The sequence below is a fragment of the Cynoglossus semilaevis genome, chromosome 8, assembly GCF_000523025.1.
Source record: "Cynoglossus semilaevis isolate Cse_v1.0 chromosome 8, Cse_v1.0, whole genome shotgun sequence".
Classification (NCBI taxonomy): Eukaryota; Metazoa; Chordata; class Actinopteri; order Pleuronectiformes; family Cynoglossidae; genus Cynoglossus; species Cynoglossus semilaevis.
Genome location: NC_024314.1, coordinates 21,070,723 through 21,096,287, shown reverse-complemented (window position 1 = coordinate 21,096,287; position 25,565 = coordinate 21,070,723). Strand labels below are relative to the sequence as shown.

Here is a 25,565-nt window from a genome sequence, read left to right as displayed (position 1 = left end):
TAGTGATGGGCCATGTCAAAGTGAGGAGAGAGCGTGGAGGGTGTGAAGGAATTAAAGAGTGTCAGGTCAGTTTCTAATGAGCATCTTCATAGTAGGATGAATATGACAAAGTCCTCACAGCTGGAGTGGTCACAGAGTGTGACAGGCTGTGTGACGACACGTCCTCCCACTCAGACTCTGATGAAGATACTGTACTTGTCCCTCCTCCACTTCAGTTAGGGAAGAAACTCACATCATACTCTCATCATACTGGGAGGCCTTTACATTCGTCAATAAAAGTGTGGACTCAACCTTTTACTGGAGTGAGAATAAACGTGAACCAGGCATTTATTCATAGCAACAACAGTTTACTGGAGGGCTTCATGTTAGCTTAACAGCTAAAAGTTAGCCAGCCAAATCAATTCTAAAAGTTAAAATCTGTAAGAGACATCAATAATTTAGTTCTTATTCTGTGCTACATGTTGTGTAGAATAAGACCCAGCCCTAAAACCAATGCTCAAAACCTGTGGATTTATTTCTCTTCGTACTGTGTCGTGTCTCTGCCACACGTATCCTCTCTGTCCTGACATCATCTCCAGGCAGGACTCCCCTGCCACTGCTGCTCCGCTCTGATAAAAAGAAGGTTAAAGTCAGATGTCCATCACCGGCCTCCTGTTGGTCCTTCATCTGGCTCTCGGCCTGGAGCGCAGCACCTCCTGCCTCAGGAGCATATGTAGTGATGAAGGAGCAGCAGGAGCTTTGGTTGGACACCAGATTCTTATTTTTCACAGCAATTGACAAAACAAACAGAAGGTGAGAAGAGACGTGTAGAAGTGTAGACCCAAAAGTCTGGCTCGGGGGCCAATTGTTGTACTTGGTGCTTGGACACAATATTGACATATTTAGCTACTTCTCTAGTTTCAAATTAAAATCCATTCTTAGATTCGATTGTTTTATTTTCACTAACAAGTTCAAAAACAAGTTGGGAGAAACTCAAAGAAAGATTATGTATGTAATTAAAAATTGTGTTCAGTCATATTTTGTTTTTACATCCAATTTAGGAACAGCTTTTCAAAATATATAAATAAAAGCAAAACAAGACACAAAATTCATAACATTTTACAGGTGATATGTACAAAAGTGAGAGTTTCAGTCACGATGTTCTTCACCTCCGGGGCTCAGTGTCTGTGAAGGAAACCAAAATGGCATCATTGTCATAAATGAAGTTTATTCTTTAAATTATGTTTAAAAAAAACACCAAAAAACCAAAGTGGAGGACTAACCCTTTCTCTCCTTCCCACACCAGATCTGACACTCCTGTCGAGTGGAGAATCGGTTCCTGTTCCCCCCACAGCCGCTGTAAACAAACGGTCTGCACTCTCTCGACCGCGGGTGAAAGTACCAGAGCAGGACGTAGTCTGAGCAGCTGCCTTCAGTCATGGGCTCCAGACAACGGTCTGAAGATGACAAAGGAGAGTCTCGTTAACATTTTTCACATTCTTCTGTCAATGAAAACGTGAGCTGCTCGAGCTGATGTAATCTATTTCAGCCAATGTCTGAATAACTCTGGCATTTGCTCTGGTAACAGCCTTTTTAAATAATATTTGAGCTCCTCCTGTTTTAGCAGACCTTTAGCTTCTCCTGCTAAAAGTGAAACCTCTGATGCAAAGTCCAGTCCAGAGTGGTGAGTCACTGTCCCTGCATGCCTGACGAGATGCAGACTTGATGAGACGGACGCTCCTTTTATATATTTTATATCTGGATGTAGCAGATTCATTACATGATCATTGTCTGAGTTACTAATAACGCAATGTCATCTCTGCTGATGTAAAAGTTTAGTCATCACATTCTTCGGAAAATGTTTTCTTCTCCACTCTCTCACTCGTCTTGTGCTTTTAATTATTCATAGATATGGCAACAGAGGAGAAACCAGGACACAGATCATTTCCATGGTTCTGTTTTGCAATAGTAGAGAAGAAAGACAAGCAAACATGTGGAAAGATAAGAGTTAAATCTATCAAGTGACTCACCATCAGAGTTGAATCCAAACACTCTTCTTTTTCTCCTCAGTCCTGACTCTGAAGACTCTGAAGTCAGAAAAAAAAATTTCATTCAATCAAAAGATTCATTCTCTTAATGCCTTCAACCTGAGCATCTGAATTCTTGGCTCATTTTAACAATATTTCATGCAACAAGATAGATATATATCCAACATTAGGTTAGTTGTTATAAAATGTAAAGGAAAAGTAGCTGAGATAATGAGCTCATCAGTTCCAGATGAAGTTCTAGACCCAGAACATATTAATATTGTCTCCTCCTCTCACCGTGTTGCAGATCAATTCTCCGCTGAAGTGGGCGCAGGTGACAGGTTCCATTTATCCCTCAGTCAGATTAAAGTGCAAACACTGACCTCTGGGGTCGACTTGGCTTCGTTCATTGTTGGGCCCCACAGTGAGGACTTAGGTAATGATTTATGAAAAAGCTCAGTGACACTGACAGAGGCCAGTGGGAGACTCTCTGTGATTGGTTTTTCTGGAGACACTGACCTGAAGACACCACCAATCAGATGCAGATACTTGTCCTCCGCCTCGGGCCATTGAACTAATGAGCTTTATGAGACGTGGTTTGATGGATGGCTGTTGTTGCTGAGTGATGACACAATCTAATGCCTCGTTATGTTGACGCTCACAACATCAACATGAGGTAATAATTATGTTTGTTTCTGTGGTCTGCCCAAAAAAGATGAATGATATGAAAAAAGCTGAGGGGACTGGTTTTACTTCAGGTGAAATTCAAGTACTTCTCAAGACTTTTTCAAACACTGTGTAGCTACTATCCTGGCTAATATTTAGCTAATTTCATTAGCTAAAAATGAGTTATTTAGTTGTTTTTTTTTTTGTCACAGTGTCATGCAGTTTGGTCAGTTTTACCCGGCGGGTTAAGCAGCATTCTTCTCCATATTTCCCGAGATCCGGAACGGTGCCGTTCTCCATCCTTCCTTCATCCTCCAGCTCTTCATCCTCCTCCTCTTCTTCAGGGAAGTCACGAGACACATCTGGATCGTTTATATCCCCTGTCACTGCTGTCGTTCCATCTGGATCCACTGACTTCACCATGAACTTGTATTCCAAACCTGGAAAAGTTTCACCAACACCGGATGTTGATACGGTTGGTCTCGTGCTTCACTTCAGTACATGAACAAAGGTGTAGCTTTAGCTCAATCATTTGGGAGGTTTCAGCCTAATTAAGCTTTTAGTTTCCAGAAAGTCAGTCTGTTCTGACTCCAGTCTCCTGTTTGTTAATGGTTCTACTGCCGTTGGCACCAGTGAAAATGTTCCTCTGTGAGAACAAACCAGAGCAGATGGTGCAGCACATATGGACGCCCTGCTGCTGCCCCACTACTTACACAACAAACACTTACACAATAAACAGAGACCCCTACAGGCACATTTATGCATTCTTGGATCTATAAATCCACACAAGGTGGAGCAGGTGGGTCCAATGGTTGGCCCTCGGACCTGTTGTGGCACGAAGACCAATTTTATGTGGCTCAAAATGTTTTTTTTTATGGTTGGATTTCTAAAATGGTGGTAAAATCACACTTTTAAATGGTGACCTTTGACCTTTGAAATGTTTATACATATCTTACCAATTTTACTATTGTTTTTATTATATATATATATATATTTTAATTATCACTGGGATTTTAAGCTTTCTGTTTTTTAAGATAACTTCTAACATTTGGTAAAAATTCTGTACTAATATACTCTTTAACAATTTCATTAGCATTTTAATTCACACGTCTCCCCCTCCCCCCAAAAGAGCCCATAGAAAGGTCACACTTACCGCACTTCACCACAACTTCCTGTGTCACCAACTCCTTCACCTCTCCAGTCTTAAAAAAAAACAAAACATTGTTATTCACTGTTTTCCACAGTGCTAGACTAGTGTTTGTGTCTGGATGTGTTGGATTTGAACACATACTGAAAGTCCAGGTTCTCCCTTCTCACCCTTGGCTCCAGGTTTTCCCAAAATACCCTGAGATTAAAGAAAAAAAAAAACAGTTAAAATATTAATTATGATTTTTTACAGCTCCATAGTATGATGACTGATCTCAATGTTTTGACTTTTTAACTCAAAATATAATGAATAATTTAATTTTTGAAATAATAAATAGTATCAAGTTATATAACATATTGATATCAAGAATTTCCCTTCCTTATCAGTTTGTCTTTTTTTGCTTATAATCTTGATATTTGTTCCATATTGTGATATTTTGTGTCCTATTTTGTTTCCTTTCAGTTTATTTATTTATTTATTTATTAATATTGGCATTTTCTATTTATTTAGAACTCTTAGGATGAAAATAATTCCCTCCAGAATACCTAAAAATATATATTTTAAAATTTTTATTTATTGGAATATTTATGACACTTATGACAATATTTTACCTTCTACCAATTTTTTTGTTTTTTTACCTGTAGTGTAAGATATTTTTGATTCTCTTAGTCACAACTAGAAATGACACACACTTGCGTGCAGCACTTTTCCTCTCTGGAGTATTACTATTACTACTAGCAGCAGTCGTCGCATCTGCTGTTTATGTCACGCATCTGTCGCAGCCATTCTCACGCTGCAGATGGCGCTGCCAGAGACATTTAAGGGATCCAATCCTGGACCTTACAGTATAAATCTGACCCCCCCCCTCCTATACTATGAGAGTGACGTGAGCCTCACACTCTGTCCTCCTAGTCCTGGCGCTCCTGGTTCTCCCTTCTGACACGGCTTGACTCTCCCTCTTCGCCCTCTCTCCCCCTGTTGGACCAAAGCAGCAGCTTTAAAAAAAACACCTACATATAAGACTTCGACTGTATGTCAACAATTCAAGAAATACAGAAAAAAGCATCTGCTTCATCACAGCTTCACCTCATCCCACATGTACAGATTATACTAAAGGAGAGTCGGTGTTGGTTAGAGGCCACTGTCTGACGACACTGCAGCGTGCTCTAACTGCAGCTGAAAGGAGCTAATTGACGACAAGATTATTTGAAAGCTGCAGACAAAAATAAACCTGAGCGTAGCGTGTGTTTGTGTGTTACTTGGACAGCTATAGCGTTGTGGGGACATTTATTTCTTATCGAGACACGTTGAATCTGAGTGAAAGGACATTGTTCATTTCAGATAAATATAATCTAATCAAAAGACCTTCTATTTTAACACATGAATTTTTCATTATTAATATCATAATTAGAACATCACAGTAATGGCTTAATGATATAAAACCATGTGTGTCATTTATACTGTATTAGTAACTTGGTACCTTAGGACCGGCACTACCACGTGGACCTGGTGGTCCAGGAGGGCCATCGTCTCCTTCTCTTCCTGGAGTTCCCAGTGAGCCCTTAAAGCCTGGGAACCCTGGGAAACCGGCTACACCCTGAGAGAAAAGAAGTTTAAAACGGTCTCTTTAAATGCAGAGAAATATTCAAACATTCAAAGAGTCACATGAAATACAAAATAAAAATACATCATGAATGATGAAATGCTAAATCCTTGCTCACTTTTTCTCCTTTTTCTCCAAGATCTCCATCAACTCCACTGGTTCCTGCGCCTCCTTTGTCTCCCTGAAATAATAGGAAAAATTGAATTTTTTTTTTGAAAAATCTGAATAAGTAAAGGTTTTGCATACTTTACCTTGCGTCCTATGAGTCCGTTTAATCCAGGCATTCCAGGTGTGCCATGTATTCCCATATCTCCCTGAGTTATAGAGAAGACACATTATATATAATCTATAGATTACTGATGCTGTGAACTCTTTTTATATACTGTTCTGGTTTAATCTGGTTTTCACTGAGTTTGCACCTTTTCTCCATTCAGACCTGGATTCCCACTGCGTCCAGGAAAACCCCTGAAACCCTGTAGAAGGAGGTAAAAAAAAAAAAAAACCCTTAGAGCCCAAACACAAAAGAGAAACAACCTGAGGAATAAATGCAATCAATATTCACTGTCTCCACCTTCTCTCCTTTCTCCCCTTTGTCTCCAGGTAAACCTGGTTCTCCAGGATCTCCCTGAAAAAAAAGTAACATCATTAATAATCATTTTCATGAAAACAGCTCTTTTTTGCAAATAAATCTGAAATAAAATACCTGATCACCCTTTTGACCCTGCAATCCTTTGTCTCCCTTGTCGCCTTTGGTCCCGTCCACTCCATGATCCCCATTTCGCCCCTGAATTTACATCATAAACATTATACAGAAGACAGCTAAAATCAGCAACAAAAACCAACATTTCAGGCTGCACTTGTTAAGCAATAAAAAGTTCAAATTTAGAAAAAAACATCGTTAAAATACAATTCAAAAAAAGGCCTACAAATGACTAGCAGTAAGCAAAAAAAAGCTGAAATGAAATGTAACAAAAATGACAAATATAATTGTTTGTTTCACCTTCACTCCGTTGAGTCCTGGTTCTCCTGGATCTCCCTGTAGAGTTGATGTGATGAAGACTAGTAAATACAGTGCAGTGAAGGACCAGATCAGTGAATTTGAACTAAAATAATGACCTTCTGTCCAACAGGTCCTCGTGCTCCAAACCGCCCTAACGCACCCTTGGTGCCGGCGTCTCCCTTCGAACCCTGAAAAAAAGTCACGTTTTAACCACATGATATTAGGTTTAATGAGATAAAGGCAGAACCACTGAAAAAAATCAATGATGGTCTGAGAGAATCTTAAAAAAGTCTGGAGTCCCTATCAAATCCTTGTCAAATGTTCAGAAGAATTTCTTTTCTTGTCTTTTTGGATCAGATGTTCTGACCTTGTATCCAGGAGGACCGTCTTCGCCTTTCTCTCCTTTGTCGCCATCAAATCCTGGGGGGCCACGCTCACCCTGAAACAGGAAGTCTAGATGAATCAAGTGTTGATTCAATTTTTTGTATTTTTTTAACAGAGCATGCTAGAGTGTGTTAGTTGGAGCTGTAGTTTATTTCTATTACTTATTTATTGTTTTTTTGTTTTTGTTTTTTTTTTATGTGCGACAGCGCCCTTCCAGCAGGTGGCAGTTGCAACAGAATTCTCATCTTACCGGGTCACCTTTGGAGCCCTTAAACCCACGTGGCCCTTGGATTTGAAGAGTGCTCCCCTGCACAGAGACAGAATTGTGACTGTGAGTGGATGCACACACATAATAAAGTAATCACTGCAGATCCAGAAGCAGTTTTTCCTCTTCAGCTGTACACCTGTCATATAAGACTCTCCATCACACCCCATGTGGCGCTCAGTAGTAATTTGCTCAACTGTGAGAAAATCAGAAAAAAGACACTTGTCCAACAGAGCATCATGAAAGTCACCGTACCCGTTCTCCTTTGACTCCAGAAATCCCACGGTCTCCCTGAAGAAAAAAACATCAACATCAATCTCAACACGACTTCCTAAAACGTCATTTCTCCTTTGTTGTCATTTCATCTGCAGACCACTTCATATCGCACACGACAAAATTGCACCGGAGCTGGTTTTTATTACGTCCTATAATCGAGTTTTAATATAATCCACGTCTGATAAAACGTCAGCGGAGGTCGTAGCCGTAGATTAACGTGGACAGTTTTGGCCAGTGTGATTGTGATAAATAAATCACGAAACAACGGAGACGAGCGGAAACAAACAAACAAACAAACCAACAGACAAATAATCAAAGCTGACGCCAGAGTGACCCATAACTGACATCGTCGTCGTTGGAGGCATTTAAATATTAATGAGACGCTGCTATCACACAGATTAAAGGAGTCTGCAGAACCATCTCTCACCTCAGTCATGGACATAAAGATGTGAAAAAAAGCCACAGGATAGGTCAAAGGATTATCTCTCAGGAACAGCAGAAATTCTTTACCTTTTTTTGCATTAATGCACATAAATTCGACAGTTTTTTTGAGCAGCGTAACTGGAACATTGTTGACAGAAAAATAAATGTAAAACTGAAAAATGTCATAAAAGGTAATGAGAATTTGTTGACTGGCTCAGAGATACGGAGAAACAGATGATTGAAATACAGTGCTCTCTATCCAGCCGGTGATGCTCTGTTGTTATTGCATTTCTAAATAGGGAACATTCTTAACCTTCGGAAAGGTTTATTTTTGGAGCTATGTTTTTTTTTAAATTACAAATAACAGAAAAATGATATAATAAAATGGGAACAACAATATGTGACTAGACATTAAGCATAAACACAGCGACAAATCAGAAAAAAGGCAAAAATAAGATGAAATAAAAATAAATGAAAACAACACTAAAAGGGTACTGAGGAGATTGCTCAAGCTTGATACAGAAATAGCACTGGAAAATAGAGAAAAATGATTGCGATTTTAGCTAAAATTCACCAAAACAAACAAAATCAGATGGCGGTTAGACACAGGTTCGGCTAAAGGTAAGCACTGAAGTAGCTAAAAGTAGGCAAAGACATTTCATGTCTTAAAGTTAGCTGAAAATATGTAAAATTTAGCTTAAAAACTAAATGAAATAAAGGTTAATCATGGAGTCAGCTAAGGGATAGCACAGAAAAAGGTAAAAAAAAAAGTTGTCTACTACATAGCTACAAATACTGTATCTAGAAGAAAACAAATACACAACAAAAACATCAAGCACTACTCTAAGTTGTGAATATTCAAATAATAATGGACACTCACCTTGTCCCCCTTCCCACCTCTCAAGCCTTTTAGACCCTGGTTTAAAAAAGGTGAAAAACGTTTTTTTCATCCTCTTTAGACCCTGGTTTAAAAAAGGTGAAACATTTTTTTTTTCATTCTTATGCACAGAAATGCATCTGTAATGGCTTTAAAATAATCATAAATACTGTTAAGTAGATAAAAAGTTCAGAAAAGTGATTTACTATGTGTCCAGGAGCTCCTTTGACACCTGGAACACCTGTTTCACCCTGGACGACAAATGAATAACCCAGGTTTTTTACACAGTGGACGATGAACAGAGTGAAGTAAATATGTTTTACAGACACAGAGTAGTAAAATAAAAAATCTCACTCTTCTGCCTGGGACACCTGCCAAACCTCTTGAACCGGGTCCACCAGGAATACTGTCGCCCTGATGAAAGAAAATAAAAAATAAAACAAACTTCTCTCTCTTTTCACAGGATCAAAGCTGAACAAAAACAACGCTGCCAACATGTTTAAATTAAAACCAAAAATAAATATTCACCTTTTCTCCTTTAACTCCAGGAGCACCTGGAGCTCCCTGTAGTTGGTGGAAAAAAGTTTTAAGACAAAACATTATCAAGATATTTAATCAACATGAGGTCACGTGTCTTCTCACCAGAGGTCCTGGAGCTCCCTGTGGTCCAGGAGGTCCTGGGGATCCATTCTTTCCACGCTTACCGCGCTCACCCTGGACCAACGACCAAACATCAACGGATGCTAAACTCAACCCTGTCTGTATCATTTTGGAAAAAATCTAATTACCTCTCTGCCTGCTGTCCCCGGGTCCCCTGGAGGCCCCCGTAGACCGGGAGAACCTTGGAACCCTGGGTTGCCACGAATACCTTGAATGCCTTGAGCACCTGGAGGTCCAGACTCACCAGGTTCACCCTGAGGTAAAAAAAAAAAACACTTGATAAAAGGTCACAGTTTCACATACAGGTTGATTTTCATCCACTTTATAACTGCTACTTATTTTAATCATTTATGTCATTTTAACTTCAGTCCTAGTAAAAGCTCAAAGTTAACTTTAAATGAGGGAGTGACTCACTGAGCCAATTAAAAGACACTAAATTAAAATCACAGCGAGACGCAGCGTCAATCAAAGTGATTGTGACAGGAAAAGCGTGTAAAGGTAATTAATTGAGTCAGGATGTTGGCAATTGAGCTGCTGCTGTTGCTGAGAAAGTATTTTAAATCATGGGGCAGGAAAATAATTTCACCTTGTGTCCTGGAGGACCAGCCTGACCTTCCGGTCCTCTGTGTCCAATCCCTGGTTCTCCCTGTGTGCACAAAACAAGGATTGGTCATCCAAACGGAAAAGAGAGTGAGTCACTTTGAATAAAAGAAAATATGGGTTTTCATATAGCTGATAATCTGGACATAATCTATTGTCTCATCTGTTAAATCCTCAATCCTGTTTTTAAGAAAAAAGACAATAAAACATGACTGGAGACATTAGACACTAAATGTAATTCATCCAGCTCCAATTTAACAGCTGTGACTCACACAGGCTGGGTCTATTCATGTGAAATACGTACTACACCTTGCCTTATTACAGGCATGGACAAACTAGGACCCGGGGGCCGAATATGGTCCTTCTCTTTTTAATCTGGCCCGCCGAGTTTGGTCAAATTATTTTATTAAATTATATTACGTACAGTTCACAGGACCACGGCTGCTGCATGTACATGTACACTGTGCTGTCAGTGGATTAGCTCGGTGCCGTTATCATGTCAGCTCGGTGGAGATGTTGCCGTTATCATGTCAGCTCGGTGGAGATATTTTACATGTTTTTTTTTTCGGCTATCCAAATAACCAACGCTTCTCTCTTAAACACAAAGCAACATCCACGTCCTGTATAAAATCTTTGCTCCGTACAAGTTGTTACAGATACAGTGTTTACCTTTTGTCCTTTTTCCCCAAATTCACCCTAAAAAAAGTGAGAGAGAAACAACGTTAGAAACTTTGTTTGATCTTCAAAACAGGTGTCAAAACACAGCAGAGGTTGAAATATAATAAAAAACAAAAACACAACAGTTCCCACGTTTAACAGAGAGAATTTTTAATATCATCTATAAACTGTCCTGCAGTCAAACAGAGAGAACGACATGAAAGGCCTGGACTCCACATGCTCTACTGACAGACCAGAAATGCTCAGATGCCAAGGTGCATTCTGGGTAGGAGGGAGAGAGGTGCTCTTTATTTTGTTGCCTCTGTCAGTGAAAAGTGTGAAAAGTTACAGTTCTGTATTTGGAAATGTATCTTTAATGATATAAAACTGCAGCTCTTCAACCGGGGGTTCGCGACCCCTGTTAGGTCTGCCGAAATGCTAAAAGCGGGTCAAGAAATTTTTTTAAAGTTTCCCCTTAAATTTTTTCCTAAAAATGAAATGTTTTTTTTTTTTAAATATTTTGTAGTGAATGGATAAATGAGATTCATTAAACAAACAAAAAAACAGAATCGAGTGAAATGACCCTGCTCCATTTCTCACAGTCCAGGAATACATAGTGTCAAAAATGCTGAAGATTCTTAATTATCAACTGCTGAGAATAATTAAAAATCTAAACAGAAAGTGATATCTTAATGGTATTTTCATCATGACCTTTTTTCCTGGTTTTCCCGTCTCCCCCGGTTGTCCCTGTTGTAAGGAAAAAACAGGATTAATTTTTAAGTAATCAAGGCCAAAACCACAGACCAAAAAGAAATGGATGTAGTTCAAGACTCAGAAAAAAGACTAGTAAACAATTAATGTGTGAGAGTTTGTGGGAATTTATTTATTTTTTTCTTTTAAATTTACAACATCTAAATGTATTCCTCTGGATTCAGGGATTAGTTTAAGCTCTTCTTTAATAAAATATAATCTTTGTCAATTTGGAGAAGATGCACAGAAGTGCACAACTGTCCAACTAGACCATTGGTCAACGTTACCTTGTTCCAAATAATGGCCTATTTTCCTCTAAACAGGATCATAACTAAGAAATTGACATCATGTCATGACATCAGGTGTGATCAAACAACATGACGTCCTTCATGTTGATGTCAGTCATCAGCTGCGATGGCCGAGTGGTTAAGGCGTTGGACTTGAAATCCAATGGGGTTTCCCCGCGTAGGTTCGAACCCTACTCGCAGCGATAACCTTTAGTTGTGTATCCAGAGCTACATTGATTTTGAAGTGTGATCTACCGTCAATATAAACAGTCCTTGGTAAATCCATATTTTGCCCTTACCTTTAAGAGATAGTACTCTGGTGGATAAGGATACGGTTGTCCACCTTCTTCATGATAACCTTCTCTTCCTCTCTCCATCTCCATCCTCCTCCTCTGCCACTCCTCCCTCTCTCTATCCAAATCTCTCTCTACCTCTCCTTCCTCCTGGCCGGTCCTGCTCCTCTCCAGCTCCTTCTGCCTCTCCATTTTCTCTCTCTCCATCTCCAGTTCAGCCTCCCTCTCCAGCTCCATTCTCTCCCTCTACATCTCCATCCTCTCCCTCCAGCTCATCTTCTTCAGCCCTCTCTCTGTCCACATCTTCCTCCGTGTCCCAGTCGTAGTCTCCGCTCCTCTCTTCCTCATAGACAGAATCAGGGACAGTTTCTGTATAATCTGGTTCTGTTTCTTTCGTTGTCTCCGTCTCATCTCCTCCATCCTGTACTTCTGTCTGACTGTAATTCTGTCTCCCTTTCCTTTCTTTTCTGTCCTTCCCGCTTGGCAACAGAGGATCGTGGCCTTCTCTCTTCTTCTAGGGGTAAAAAGTTACACATTTATTATAACAACTATCTAACTACAAAAACAATCTGTAATAGAATAAAATGCACACTTACGTCGTAAAAACTGTTGTGACCTCCAGCTCCAGAAGACAAATGCTACAAATAAAACAAATGGCTCAATTCTTCTGGGTACAAACTGAGTCACGCATTCAAAACACAACAGTAGAATATGCTAGAATTTCCAAAAAACATAAAAAACTTTACAGTGCCCTCTGTTTGTATTTTCTCTTTTACATTTTTACGTAAATTCTCAGAGACCTTAAACAGTGTCTGAAGACAAATCTGATTGGCAAGACAGGACAAGGATAGCACTACCTATAGTTGTTTTATACAAAGACCACAATAGTATTTTTCCTTTTACCTTTAATTCAATTCACAATGCAATATGCAAATCAAGATAAATTATTACTTTCTGTTCCTGCTTGAACCGAAATCTTCCCCCAGGGGCGCCTGGCATGAAAGCCTAACATAGAAAACATATCAGTATTTCATTGTTCAATGTGATTTATTATATATTTTTTTATATTAAGCAAACACTTACCATGGACTGAGGAGAGGGGGCACTTCTTCTGAACCTCGTTCTATTTTGAACCACCTGTCAAGCAACCCGCATCATTCACACAAGTATAGTAAGCAACATTTTTAAGTGTTGGATTTAGTGATAATGTGGCATTGTTTCAAAGTCGATCATTTTCAAAGATTTAATTTCTGAAAGCACACACCACATCTACAAACATCTATGCTGTTTGGACTGGACAAACTCCACATGTGCATTTTAAAATGTATATCATCTGACGTACTGTATTAGAAAAACGCAAAAAAAAGAGACAAGAAACTATCATCGTCATATTTTTTTTTTTTTTACTGAACATGCATCTTGAGAACACAGACAAACAGACAAACATAGTAATAACAGTGAAGAATTTCACCAATGAAAAGGACGTTTGATCAGAATAATATTCCTGGCATGGAAAGCCTATTTTCATACATTTTTTTCAATTGCAATAAATATTTTAAAATACAACCGACAAAGGAAAATGTGAATTTAAACTGTTTTGGGCAAACGTTTGAATCACATGACTTTATTTGTTACAGAGAATATTTTTTTCTCAATAAATAAATAAGTAGATGAAACCACTAATGCTTCAAACTGGTGAATCACAACAATCTCAACACAGTTCTCACGATCCTCACAAAAACGCCAGGTTTTTGACAAAACACAACTCATCCCCCAGGTCGTGAAACGTAGGCCAGGTTCAGGGATCCCCCAACACTTCAGTCTAGTCCATGTAGTGTGTGTGCTTTTTGTACTCTATTGTCACAGTCTCTTGGGATCTAAGATACGTCCTGTTTAAAAATAGAAGAGAGAATATCACATGTAACTCTCTGGAGTCGTTTCTTTAATTTAATCATTCAAAACAGCATGCTGTTCTAAAATGCTACTCTTTCTCATGCTTTGTCAAGGTTTTTCCAAGGAGAACTGTGTTGGTTTGTTCCATCCCCAGGGTAATTTTTGCACCATTTTTCATTCATCGGTGAAATTTTTCAGAGGAAGCAGGAAAAAAGGATCAGATTTGAAAAGATTTTACCAAGTGATAAAACCCACTTTTTTTTTTTTACATTCAAGCACTTGTCTTGTTCATCAAGTGTGAATGAAAGAGCCCTGCATTCCAACACATGCAAGATTCAAGAAAGTGAGAGTCAAATCTTTACCTTCTCTGGTTCTGCTGTAGGGACAGGAAGTGGAGACAGCGATGCTTCGACCGCTGTAGGTTGAGTTGGAGGCTCTGTGCTTGTTGTCTGAACCTAAAATATGTAAAAAAAAAAAGTTAATAAAAAGATTAAGAAAAAATTCAGAATATTTTACATGCAAAATAAACATTTATTTTGGGAGCATTTACCTGTCTGCCATCTGTTCTTTCCTGCAGGTTTAGGTAGTCATGTGTAAAATGTTCTTCCTGTTAAAAAGAAAGCAAGTACTTCATTAAATTACATCAACTAAAAATGCTAATGTTTTCATTTATTTAGTATTTTTTTTAATCAAAATGTAATCATTATGGTTTTCTTATTAAATTCACAGATGTGTATTGAGACTGCAGTAAGCTGTATATTTTTTGTTTTTATCACAGGGCTTTTAAGAGCATACACAAAGAACTACGGTATGTCACAGCCAGTAGAGACGTAGCTATAAATAGCCAAGAGGATAGCTGAAGAAAGGACAGCAGAAACGACTTAAAGTTGGCATAAAAATAGTAAAAAATAACAATAAAAAAGTCAGGCAAGAAAAGGCTAAGAAACAGATACAAAAAATACCTGCACTTTAACAAATTTATTTCAAATACAAAAAATACCTGCACTTTAACAAAATTATATCCCTAAACATGTTTTGCCTGAACTAGCTAACGTTAGCCACCATAGTTAGCATCATTAAAGTATCTTAAACAATATAAGATGTAGTTTTAACAGAAATAGCCAACAATGTCCAAAACAAAATCAAAGAATAACACACACGTGAAATAACAATAATTTGGCCAGAAGTATTACTTTAAGCTAGCTGTGAAAGATAAAAATAAAAAGTTAGCAAAGGGCTTGCTCATCGTAGCAGTTAGTCCTTCTTAATAGTTTGCACAGAAACATATATATACAGTACATAAGTAAGTAATATTTTGTATTTGTATTTGTGGTAGAAGTAGCTAGAAATTAGCCACATGAAGTTAGCCAAAAAACACTAAACCAATAACAACAGCTGGTAAATAATGACATCTCCAGAATTTGGATGTAGCCACTGCCAGAGCTCAGGACTCAGCAGATGAGCTGCAGTGAAGTGTGATATCAAACTAATTTCACACTTAATGATGAATCCAGGTAGTGGGTGTGTTATTAATCAACTCTCTTCAGTGTTTTTGTGTGGGCGCAGATATCATTCAGTTCCCCATGAGGCGCTTCTCAGAAAACTAGGCCATTTCATTAAGAGTTTGACAGCGTTGTTAACAGAGAGGCACACCACAAAGTGAGCGATCCAAATCTGTAACAACCCCACGTCATCACAGGTCACGTTAAACTGAAGTTTCCCCACTGTGCCTTAATTAGTCATTCTGGTTCTTACCTCCTGTTCGTAACTGTATTCTTCAGTGCTATAAAACTCTTCCTCTCCATCTTCCTCTCCTTCTCCTGTTGTCTTTAGATAAAGAAGAAAATACATTTATTTAGAGAAATGTAATCTGATCAAATCAGTTGATTTATACATGAGATAACCAGGTTAATGCATGCTTTTAGTTTTAAAGTTCCCAAAATGTATTTTCAAACCTTGTTATTACAGTTCAAAAATGTTCACACATATCACAAACTACTTTAGTATTATGGGAGCCATTATTTGTAGCCTAGTCATACTTCAACATTCAAGCGCTAGTGTTAGTTGTTTTCTTTGTGTTTAGCTTAAGAGTAGAAGTGTTTTTTCAGCGTTAGTGTGACCCCATCAAGGACATTTACCAGGCGGTGTCTCTGCCTCTTATGTCGTCCTTTATTTCCTTTGCCCTAGTTTAAAAGTCAGAGACAGAAAGACGGAGTGAGGGAAAAAAAAAAGAAGTTTCCCATGCTTCAGACATTGTTGATAAATCAAGTGGATTCTGTTTAGGGGGTTGGAGATGAGGACAAAATTATTATAGTTGATCTTTTATTACAATAACTGTGATATATTGTAAAAATATATGTTTTAAGATTTAAAGTTTCATGCTCTCTGTATAAAAAGAATAATTCAAATGTAATAAAATCTGTTTGGGATAATTGTGTCCTCAACTGTATTCTAAGAGGGAAGAATGAGTTGTTAATGAAAAAAAAACACACAACACCTTTATAAAACAACATGTTGGAACCCTTAGTGTTAAAAGGAGTTTATTATTTTTTTTATAATAATAGGACCAAACCACGGAATGTTGCATGTTTTTGGAAGTCATTCATGTAATTATATTCTCTCTGTCCTTCACTTATAATTTCCTAAGAGCTCTGTTTCTTTGTGTAAAACACAAGTTGGTGAAAAATGAAATGTATCCAAATGCAAAGACATTTTTTTCAATATTTCTTTTTACATGAGATGATTCATTTAACTGTAGATAAGTTATGGTCGAGCTGAAAACATGAAATACCGGTATGGTCCTTTAATGGCGTACACACATGTAGATAGAAGTTAATGAAGTAAAATAAAACTTGTTAAAACAACCACAGGAACAAATCCTCATCTTTGTTGTGTGCAGTGAATCAAACATCATGCTCTTCATTTACAGGAGAACCAAATGTTGTCGAAGGTGTTGACGCAACTCTTCAATTTTGTGTTACCTTCCCACGTTCCCTGTTCTTCTTCTTCTGTCCCGGTGTCTTCTTCTTCAGAAAGTCTTCCGGAGTGATGACCGTCTCCACCACTGCCTCAGGTAAACCTGAAACAGTCTGATAGTTACAGTTCATTTCGTTAGAATTGGCGTATATTGATTAAAAAGAGTGGACAAGCTCATCAACTTCAAAATACTTTCTTCTTTTTGATTTGTTACATTTCTATTTAGCCTCCAAATTTCCAATTATTGGAAATAAAAAAATAATACCATATTTCATCAGCCCTGCGTGACTTAATCACCTCTGTGGCATCGCACTTTTATAATACATTTTTTTTATTGTAAATGATTCTTACCTCCTGTGTCGTAGTGAAATTGAAAGTAGAATTAACATCAGTAAGATTAATACTGAGTGAAGACACTCCGTCATCGGTCCCAACCAGTAACTTCTTCTCAAAGTTTGCTTTCGGGTCAGTGTCAGAACTGTTCAGTTCCTGTTCTATAGTCACCGTGGTGACATTCCACAGACTGGGATCCTCTGATGTTTCATTAAAAGGCTCCTTATGTTGAAAAAGTGATGAAACAAAAGCAGGACATACAGCATGTCATACAGGGCGAGGGTTAAACCACAAGTGACGTTTTAGATTTTTAGATTTTAAAATGACTCACAACAGGTAACTCTGGAAACAGGAGTTCCAAATCCGGGCCTTCAGGGGTGTCGAGTTCTGACACCGGCTGATCGGTGACCTCATGCTTCAGAGAACTCTGTTTGGACAAACACCTTTGAGTGAGACTGACTCTTCATCCTAATCTCACTGTATCTAGACCAGTGGTTCTTAACCTTGTTGGAGCTACTGAACCCCACCAGTTTCATATGCGCATTCACTGAACCCTTTTGGTGTTCGATCCAGGTTCACACAGGTTAAGAACCACTGCATCTAGACATTTCTTCTTGCTGTTTTATTGTCATTTGCCGTCAAACATCTGTAACCCACATTACTTATAATGTTACCTTATTACAAGTACTTTTCTATCGTTTCTGGCAAGATATTTTAATCACAACATATTTAGAGATATTCTCTAATACATCACTATGAAAAAATATTTATTGGAAAGAAATTAAATGTGTATTATTATGTACTTCCACCATTTTAAAATAACAACAATGGGACTTCCCTTTGCCCCCACTTTAGTCACTGTTTTTATAGAAGAATTGAACTGTTTTTTTCTTTCCATTTTATGCAACTCAAAAAATTAGTTTGTTTAAAAACAATTTTTAAAAATTGTTTCATTGATTTCACCTTCATTGCATGTTCCATTTTAGAATTGTAATCATTATGGAAAAAGTCCACTGTACACAGTATGGACTTAAATTGAACCCTTCCAGTATCGCTCCAGCACCAGTACAGCTGACTCATGCACTCTTTACTTAGTGTGTACTCACTGTGTACTCTGTGATGACGTTGGACGTGTGAGTCTCTGTGTTGTCTCCTAGTTTTCTGACACTGCCAAGAACCTGAAGAAGCTCTTCGATCCCATCCTGCAGCAGCCTGTCGATCAAAGCCTTCAACAAAGGCAGCTGAGGGAAGACGCTTCTTTTATTTAGAACTCTTTTTTTTTTCTCCCAAAATTCTGTCGACGTTTGACTGTGTACCTGGTGACAGGCTCTGTACTCACCCGTATCCCGTACGCTTCAAACATCACCTCAATATCCTGAGGAAAAAAGTGAGGAAAAGTGCAGTGCATTGCTTGCAGAGAGAAAATGTGAAAAAAACATTTTTTATGTCACAGTTAATTAAATGTTATTCACCTTCATCTCAATAGATTTTCCTGGAGCTCCTGCATTTCCCTTTAAAACATGAAAGTAAGGTCGTTGAAACTCATTTACATTTCAATGTTTTTATTTTAATAAGGTACTACGTAGCTGTGTCATCCAGTACCTTCTCTCCTCTTAGTCCAGTCTCTCCTCTCTCACCCTGTAAAGGAAAAAAGAATCATAAACTGAGGTGTTTTTGTTATATTTACTGTGTTTTCAGCTTCAAACCCCATCAACATTTTACCTTTATTCCCGGTGAACCCTAAACACACGGAAACGGAGCAGTTAGATGTTGCAACATGTGTTTACACAGACAATGTTTGGCTTTAAATTTAGGGTTTTTTTTGTCACAAAAAATGACTCAGGGGTCAAGTCTTTTTTAGCTTGTATGTAAAAGAACGGTGTGATCAGGCGTCGAACTCACAGTGGCTCCTGGAGGACCCATTGGGATTGGAAATGCTTGACGCGCATCGTCAAGGGAGGCACCCTGTGGAAGACCCCATGTTAGAACGAACGAAGGTGAAAAGACAAGAAGACAAGAGGGTCCAAATGTCCATTTATTCATCTGTCAACTCATCTATCTATCTAATCTTGTAATCCATGCATCCATCCATCCATCCAGCTCAATGCTCCACTCATAAGTGCACCTTATGTTGATTACTCATTAGCTAAACATGAACCTAAAAACCCCAGATGATTGGTTTCACCTCTGAAGTGATGAGCACTTGTTTTCCAGGCAGACCCGGGGGTCCTGGTTCACCTTTACTGCCATCTTTACCCTGTTAGACACCCAAAAATGTTCAAGTTCCAAATGTAATTTTTTTTTAAATATCTGCAATTAAAAACAACCTACTTACATCTGCACCAGCGTCTCCTTTGTCTCCCTGTGAATGAGAATTTGTTGTTACGTAGTTTGCTGAGAAATAACATTCAGTGACATATGGATATTAACCTTCATGCCATCTTCTCCTTTCGCTCCCCTCTCGCCCTGAAAAGGAGAATACATATTTTAAATAAAACCTGAAAAGGAGAATACATATTTTAAATCTAAAGGCTTTTACACTGGTAAACAGCAGTAAAGTAAAAACATTCCTCACATCTTTTCCTGGCAGCCCTCTCTTCCCATCAAATCCGGATTTTCCCTGGAGAATCAGGAAAGACTCAGATTATTATTTTAAAAATAGACTTTCTTTCTTTATTATGTGGGACGTGTCAATATCAGACACATAGAAATGGAAAAACACAATGTGTGAGACACAAACATTAATAGTAAGACGTGTACATACGGGTGTTCCTGGTAATCCAGGTATTCCTGCAATCCCAATCCGACCTTGGTCTCCCTTTTCTCCTTTCTGCTCACACAAACACACATGACTGAGGCTCTACTTTGATGTCAAGAATTTTTGCCAGATATATCAAGCGTTATTTATTTTTTTGAACTGATAGCTTAAACTACTGCTGCAGTTGATTGAATTAAGTGAGTTAATTTGGATTATGACAAATTATTTACATTCAAGCTGTAATTTCCCTAAGCACTCTTCCTTTTTTCAAACAAAAATCTTACAAGTTCAAGTACCTTAAAGAATTCAAGCAGCTAAAAAAATGTCCTAGTAATGACGATTAAAAAAAACAAACTATACATCTGTCATTGAGACCTATTTACAATCATACGACATTAGGTCAGTTATACAGTACACGGCTCAATGACCACAGTCAACACTTTTCCCTGATTGTTTTTAATAAGGTGCATCTATGAAAACAGCATATTTGATAAACAGTGTTCTACTCACAGCCCCAGGGTCAGCCTTTGGTCCCAGCGCTCCCTGCAGTAACAGAGACATGAGATACAATGTAATATCATGACATAACATTGGATCATTCACATGAGCAAAACTATATCTTCTATAATATTAATCTAGTCTTGCCATGGGAGGCCAGGACTCTCTGCTCTCTGCTTGTGAGGCAGGCGATATAACCACTAAACCAATGTTAACACTTGCAAACGTAACTACTGACATATTTACACGGTTAAATTAGTTTGAATTATGGCATATGATAATGATTTTCATATATTAAAAATAGCCATATAATTATAATAATATTTTTTTTCAAATGTTATGAACATACCAGTGACGTCCCTGGTAATCCTGGTTTACCTTCTGGACCCTGTGGAAAAAGCAAAAAACAAAATAACTTTATGTGCAGTATACAAATCTAGCTGATGATATGTAAAGGAGTAAGAAAAATACTATGATCAATTTGATTTGTTTGGGTATTCAATACTTTTTATTTTTACAGAAAATTAAATTTTTTTTTATGCGTAGCTTTGGGCTATTCCATGGTTTTGTTTTGGTTAATTTTATTTTATATTTGACTTACCTGTGGTCCAGGTAAACCTCTGTCTCCATTTACACCAGGTCGACCGGGTTCTCCTGGTTCACCCTTTATAAAGAGAAAAAGGATGCAAATTATATTATATTTAATCTTTAGTTAAAAAAAAAAAACAAGTTAGATTAAATATACTACATGCTATGTGTCGATCTACCTTAATCACTCTGGTCAGGATGTTGTTATCGGTCACAGTCTGAGGGAGAGAAATGGAAGAAACAAAACTTTATTTGCTAATTAACAGGATGTAGTTGATCTGAGATCACCCATTAATTATTCATGATTAATTCAAACATGACTGAACTGATGAGAACATGTCATGAGAGATAAATGATAAATGTTGTTTACTTGTGCTCCCGGAGGTCCAGGTTTTCCCTTTGTGGCGACGATGAAAAGACGAGAACAAAAACCACAAATAAAACGCAGAGCAGTTGGATTTTGAAATGACACGGCATAAAACAACAAATATTTGCAACACAAAGAGAAAAAAAAACAAAGCAGGGCTGACAGACAAAAATGGTCAAAGTTAATTAGTGAAACGTCTTTTTAAGCCACAGGAGAGAATCAGGATGTGAAGATGCAATGACACGGTGAGTGATACAGAAGAATGAGCAGAAGCTGAGGCAATAAACAAACTCATCAGCAGCCATCAGACAACGTGAACACAAACATACCGGCTCCCCTTTGTCGCCTTTCTTTCCATCAGTGCCCTCCAAAAAAAAAAAAAAAATAGAATCACATATTATCATTAACATATGTGACAGAATGAGTTTTTTATCTTCTGTATCTTAGCGTTTTACATAGGTGAACACCTACAGGCTGACCAGGTGTCCCAGAATCCCCCTTTTCTCCAGGGTCGCCGGATCTTCCTGTTAAACCCAGTGGACCCTGATGAAACAGAGATAAATTAAAGAACAATAAAAGAAATGCTTGAATCATACAAAGGAATAAATATGCAAAATAAAAGACTATACATAAAGAATGGACGAAATTGTGAGGATGAAAACTACTATACTACTATTATTGGGTATTTGGAAGACACATATATACACGAGTACTAATCCAATATATATATATATAAATGTTTACCCTGATTCCTCTTTCTCCCGGCTCTCCAGTCGGACCTTGTTCTCCCTGCCATAAACAAATGTGTAGATACATAAATTTGTTTTTTTTTCACCTTACCCTAAAACAAAACATATTTTAATATTCGCAGTTTGTACAAGAAATCGTTAATAAAACGTGTGGAGTAACTGACCTTGATTCCTTGTTCTCCTTTTGTTCCACCTAAACCCTGCAGACAAAGTCAGTGGTTTATCAATAATATATATATGTCAACTTATCTGTTTAAAAAACAAGACAATGTGTTTCCAAAAAATGAACTTTTAACTATTCAAAGAAATTCTAAGAAAACCTTTTATTTTTAATGTGTTCTCATTAAAGCTCTTTACTCATCAACTCTATACTATATATAAATGTGTTAAAATATGCTGTGTCATACAGCAGACTTCTATCACAGCCACTCAGGATTTACTTACATCTTTACCTCTTAATCCCGCTTCTCCAGGATTTCCAGGAGAGCCAACTTCTCCTTTGTCACCTTTGGAACCATCGTGTCCCTGGACAAAAACATTTTTAACATGTTTTAACATTATTTGAAATGCAATGATTTGGCAGGAATTTATTTGGTTTCACAGGTTTTAAAGTAAGATTTTTATCTCCTGGTTAGGAGAGAAGACAGTAAAAGTAAGGTGTCATCTGCATAGCAAAGAATATGACTGGACAGAGCTACATTTAGCATAATGCTATAGTTATAGTTACTGATAATCTCTTTAATTATCATACCAAGTGAAGATTCTGGTTTTTATTGGATTTTTGGAAAATGAACTGACTTTTCTAGGAAAAAGTTTAGGTTGATCTATCATGAAAGATTTGATGTGATAAGGAGTGAAAAGATCAGTGAGGACTATAAAATGTTTTATCTGATTTTAGTTTGGCATCAAAACAAAACTCTTACCTTTGGCCCTGGTTTTCCAGACAAACCAACATTTCCCTAAAAATGAAAAAAAAACCCAGATACATACAGGTGTACATACATGTACAATACTAATCAACACAAAAATTACAAACAGCAAAAACAGACTAACATGTTCAAAGAGACTTTCTCACTCACTCTTTCACCGTTGTCTCCTTTTGGCCCCTGCTGTCCTGGAATCCCAAATCCAGGACTGCCCTGCACACAAAAACATCACTGATGTTTTCTTTTATATATTATTTTAACTATTTTAATACAGAATGTTTATAATTAAACTCCATCATGATATTCAATTTCCACTGTCCACCTTTTCTCCCTTGTCTCCACGTTCTCCTTTTATTCCCTGGGGCCCTGTAAGGCCGACAGGACCGATGTCCCCCTAAGAGACAGACAGATAGCAGAACAAAACAAGAATTCAATTAATAATTAGGGTAACGGGGTCAAATTATCGCCACCGTTTCAAAACAAACCTCTGCGGACTTTAAATTGTGTGTAGACTGTGAAGTGAGATTAAAGCGCCGCTGCTCACTGAAGCAGTCAGTGCCTCTGCAAAAAGCTAATGAGAGAAAAATCTCAGTCCTGTTTTATAGCGGCAGACCCAGAGGACGGAGGGAGAACACCCCCGACAATTAACTAGGACATTTGCATAGTATAAAACATTAGCAAAATCACTTTCCCTGCGGCTCCGTGCCCTCACACATGCCTGTTAAGATAAACGCAAAGGAAAGAAACATGTGAGTATTTAAGGGAATTAACAACCCCCCCCGAACGTGTCTGGAGTTTGAATTGGTTTGAATGAAAACATCAGGCACTTCCTCACAAAGACCTGGATCTGTTGTCGAGCAGTTTAACCAATTATTTTCCGGATGTTTATAGATGGATTATCTGAGAACGGTCTGTGGCTGATTTCTCAAGGAGGAGCAAAATTAAAAGTAAAGGAAGTTTATAGTTCAGTGTTCAAGTTGATAAACTACCTTTGGTGACTTACCCTGACTCCCTTTTTACCGGTTGGACCGAGTATCTGAGGTGAAGAGAGAAAACAGGGTTTTATTTATATTATGTTTTACTGATAAGTAAGTTCAAGAGAGTGAGAGCAGTTTTCTTACGCCCTTGGCAGGGTCTCCTGGTGGTCCTCTTTGACCCTCGTCTCCTTTCAACCCTATGGGCCCAGTGAAGCCCTGAAAATACAAGGTTAATGTTAACTGTGACCCTTTGTATTGAGACTCAATAACAGCCTCTTATGAGTTGTAAACAATTTCCTTCCATGTCTGAATATCTCTGACAGGGGTCAGAGGGCCAGATTTTTTTGACCCCTTGGGGGTCGAACCCTTATTAGATATTTATTTTTGGAACCTAGCTGCAGACTGGAATGGTCTGTTAGGTGGGCCACTGGTTGATAATCCACATAGTCCACATACAGTATAAACCTTGGTCAGCATTTGTAGGTCAAATCCAGATAAAATCATCAAGAGAGTTGCATAAATGCTGGAAATTCCACTTTTGTAACAAGAAAAATAACCTGGACTCCCTTAGCCACTTAGCATGTACAGTACGTGAACCAATTTAGTGCCACAGTAATTGGAAGAGAAAAATGAAATGGCAGCATCATTGGGAAAAGTGGTCCACAGACGATCTAAAGAACTCTAACACAGCTTCCTCTCTTGTTTGACTTAAGGACTTGACAACGCTGCTCAAAAAAACAAGTGAAGTATACACTGAACCCAAAACATTAAATTATGTGTCAAATCAACTCCCCTGCTAAATATAATTTTATATAAAAGAAGTGACTTTGGAAAAGTATAGTTCAGTTCTAAGTTTGATATTTACTGGTGTAAACATTTGATTTACTGTAGTTTCACTGCCGTCAAATTCTGACTCACCGTTGGTCCTTGAGGTCCGATCAATCCTCTCTCTCCTTGGTCTCCCTAAAGTTAAAAACATATCAATACATTAAAAGGACAACAGATTGTATTTCAGTCAATTAAAGGTTTATTTTAAAGGTTATTTTAATTAAAGATCCATTCATTCAGGTGAAATGATGACAGAATGAGGTGAACTCACCTTGTCGCCTAGTTCTCCTTTCAATCCCTTCTTTCCCTGCAGATCAAATGGACACAGTGACTCTGACAGTAGTTAATTCTACCTTAAAATGGTGCAACACAGGTGCAAAAAAAAAATGGTGCACATGATCGTTCAAATGTGTACGAGCAGAATAGACAATGAGATTAGAAACAACTGGTACTTACTCGAGGTCCAATTATTCCCTGAATACCTTGTTCTCCGCGATCACCCTGATATAAACATAAGATTTAAAAAATGACATAGAGCATCAACATATGGCTTTAAAATAAAACTCATAGCCATGAGATGAAGAATTGTAGTTTTAAGATAAATAAATATAACATGAAAAGGTGTAAAGAGAATAATAAATAATAAAAAGTTAGATAAATAGTTGACACCTGGAGTCAAAATAGATATGAGTGAATTTTTTTTTTTACCTTTGGGCCGACAAGTCCTGTGACGCCAATGTTTCCCTAGAATGAAACAGTGAAATTAAAACAGAAAAAC

At 37.9% G+C, this 25,565-nt stretch overlaps 1 protein-coding gene and 1 non-coding gene across 2 annotated transcripts in view; one reads left to right on the top strand and one right to left on the bottom strand.

Moving 5' to 3' along the window:
- Positions 1-40: 40 nt before the first annotated feature.
- The window catches only part of col7a1l (collagen type VII alpha 1-like), a 50,594-nt gene continuing 25,069 nt past the window's right edge, over positions 41-25,565 (bottom strand). The window contains 68 exon segments of the mRNA XM_017034029.2: positions 41-1,164; positions 1,263-1,436; positions 2,010-3,112; positions 3,826-3,874; positions 3,964-4,017; positions 4,717-4,794; positions 5,300-5,416; positions 5,541-5,603; positions 5,674-5,736; positions 5,842-5,895; positions 5,994-6,047; positions 6,126-6,206; positions 6,423-6,458; positions 6,539-6,610; positions 6,790-6,861; positions 7,057-7,113; positions 7,327-7,362; positions 8,651-8,686; positions 8,854-8,898; positions 9,002-9,061; positions 9,176-9,211; positions 9,290-9,361; positions 9,436-9,561; positions 9,894-9,953; positions 10,577-10,603; positions 11,276-11,311; positions 11,901-12,159; positions 12,161-12,408; positions 12,491-12,532; positions 12,846-12,899; positions 12,978-13,031; positions 14,150-14,242; positions 14,338-14,394; positions 15,543-15,614; positions 15,926-15,970; positions 16,769-16,876; positions 17,115-17,318; positions 17,428-17,523; positions 18,203-18,337; positions 18,436-18,471; positions 18,569-18,607; positions 18,699-18,734; positions 18,819-18,836; positions 18,999-19,061; positions 19,282-19,353; positions 19,432-19,458; positions 19,527-19,562; positions 19,672-19,716; positions 19,861-19,926; positions 20,365-20,397; positions 20,702-20,740; positions 20,954-21,016; positions 21,120-21,158; positions 21,311-21,337; positions 21,637-21,672; positions 21,779-21,850; positions 22,052-22,096; positions 22,221-22,256; positions 22,501-22,581; positions 22,980-23,015; positions 23,136-23,195; positions 23,305-23,376; positions 23,986-24,018; positions 24,104-24,175; positions 24,878-24,922; positions 25,059-25,094; positions 25,244-25,288; positions 25,496-25,531. Of these exon segments, the coding sequence (XP_016889518.1) occupies positions 2,856-3,112; positions 3,826-3,874; positions 3,964-4,017; positions 4,717-4,794; positions 5,300-5,416; positions 5,541-5,603; positions 5,674-5,736; positions 5,842-5,895; positions 5,994-6,047; positions 6,126-6,206; positions 6,423-6,458; positions 6,539-6,610; positions 6,790-6,861; positions 7,057-7,113; positions 7,327-7,362; positions 8,651-8,686; positions 8,854-8,898; positions 9,002-9,061; positions 9,176-9,211; positions 9,290-9,361; positions 9,436-9,561; positions 9,894-9,953; positions 10,577-10,603; positions 11,276-11,311; positions 11,901-12,159; positions 12,161-12,408; positions 12,491-12,532; positions 12,846-12,899; positions 12,978-13,031; positions 14,150-14,242; positions 14,338-14,394; positions 15,543-15,614; positions 15,926-15,970; positions 16,769-16,876; positions 17,115-17,318; positions 17,428-17,523; positions 18,203-18,337; positions 18,436-18,471; positions 18,569-18,607; positions 18,699-18,734; positions 18,819-18,836; positions 18,999-19,061; positions 19,282-19,353; positions 19,432-19,458; positions 19,527-19,562; positions 19,672-19,716; positions 19,861-19,926; positions 20,365-20,397; positions 20,702-20,740; positions 20,954-21,016; positions 21,120-21,158; positions 21,311-21,337; positions 21,637-21,672; positions 21,779-21,850; positions 22,052-22,096; positions 22,221-22,256; positions 22,501-22,581; positions 22,980-23,015; positions 23,136-23,195; positions 23,305-23,376; positions 23,986-24,018; positions 24,104-24,175; positions 24,878-24,922; positions 25,059-25,094; positions 25,244-25,288; positions 25,496-25,531 (4,452 nt within the window). The 3' untranslated portion in view covers positions 41-1,164; positions 1,263-1,436; positions 2,010-2,855.
- trnas-uga (transfer RNA serine (anticodon UGA)) lies at positions 11,723-11,804 on the top strand. The gene has a single exon. It is a non-coding gene; the product is annotated as a tRNA-Ser (tRNA).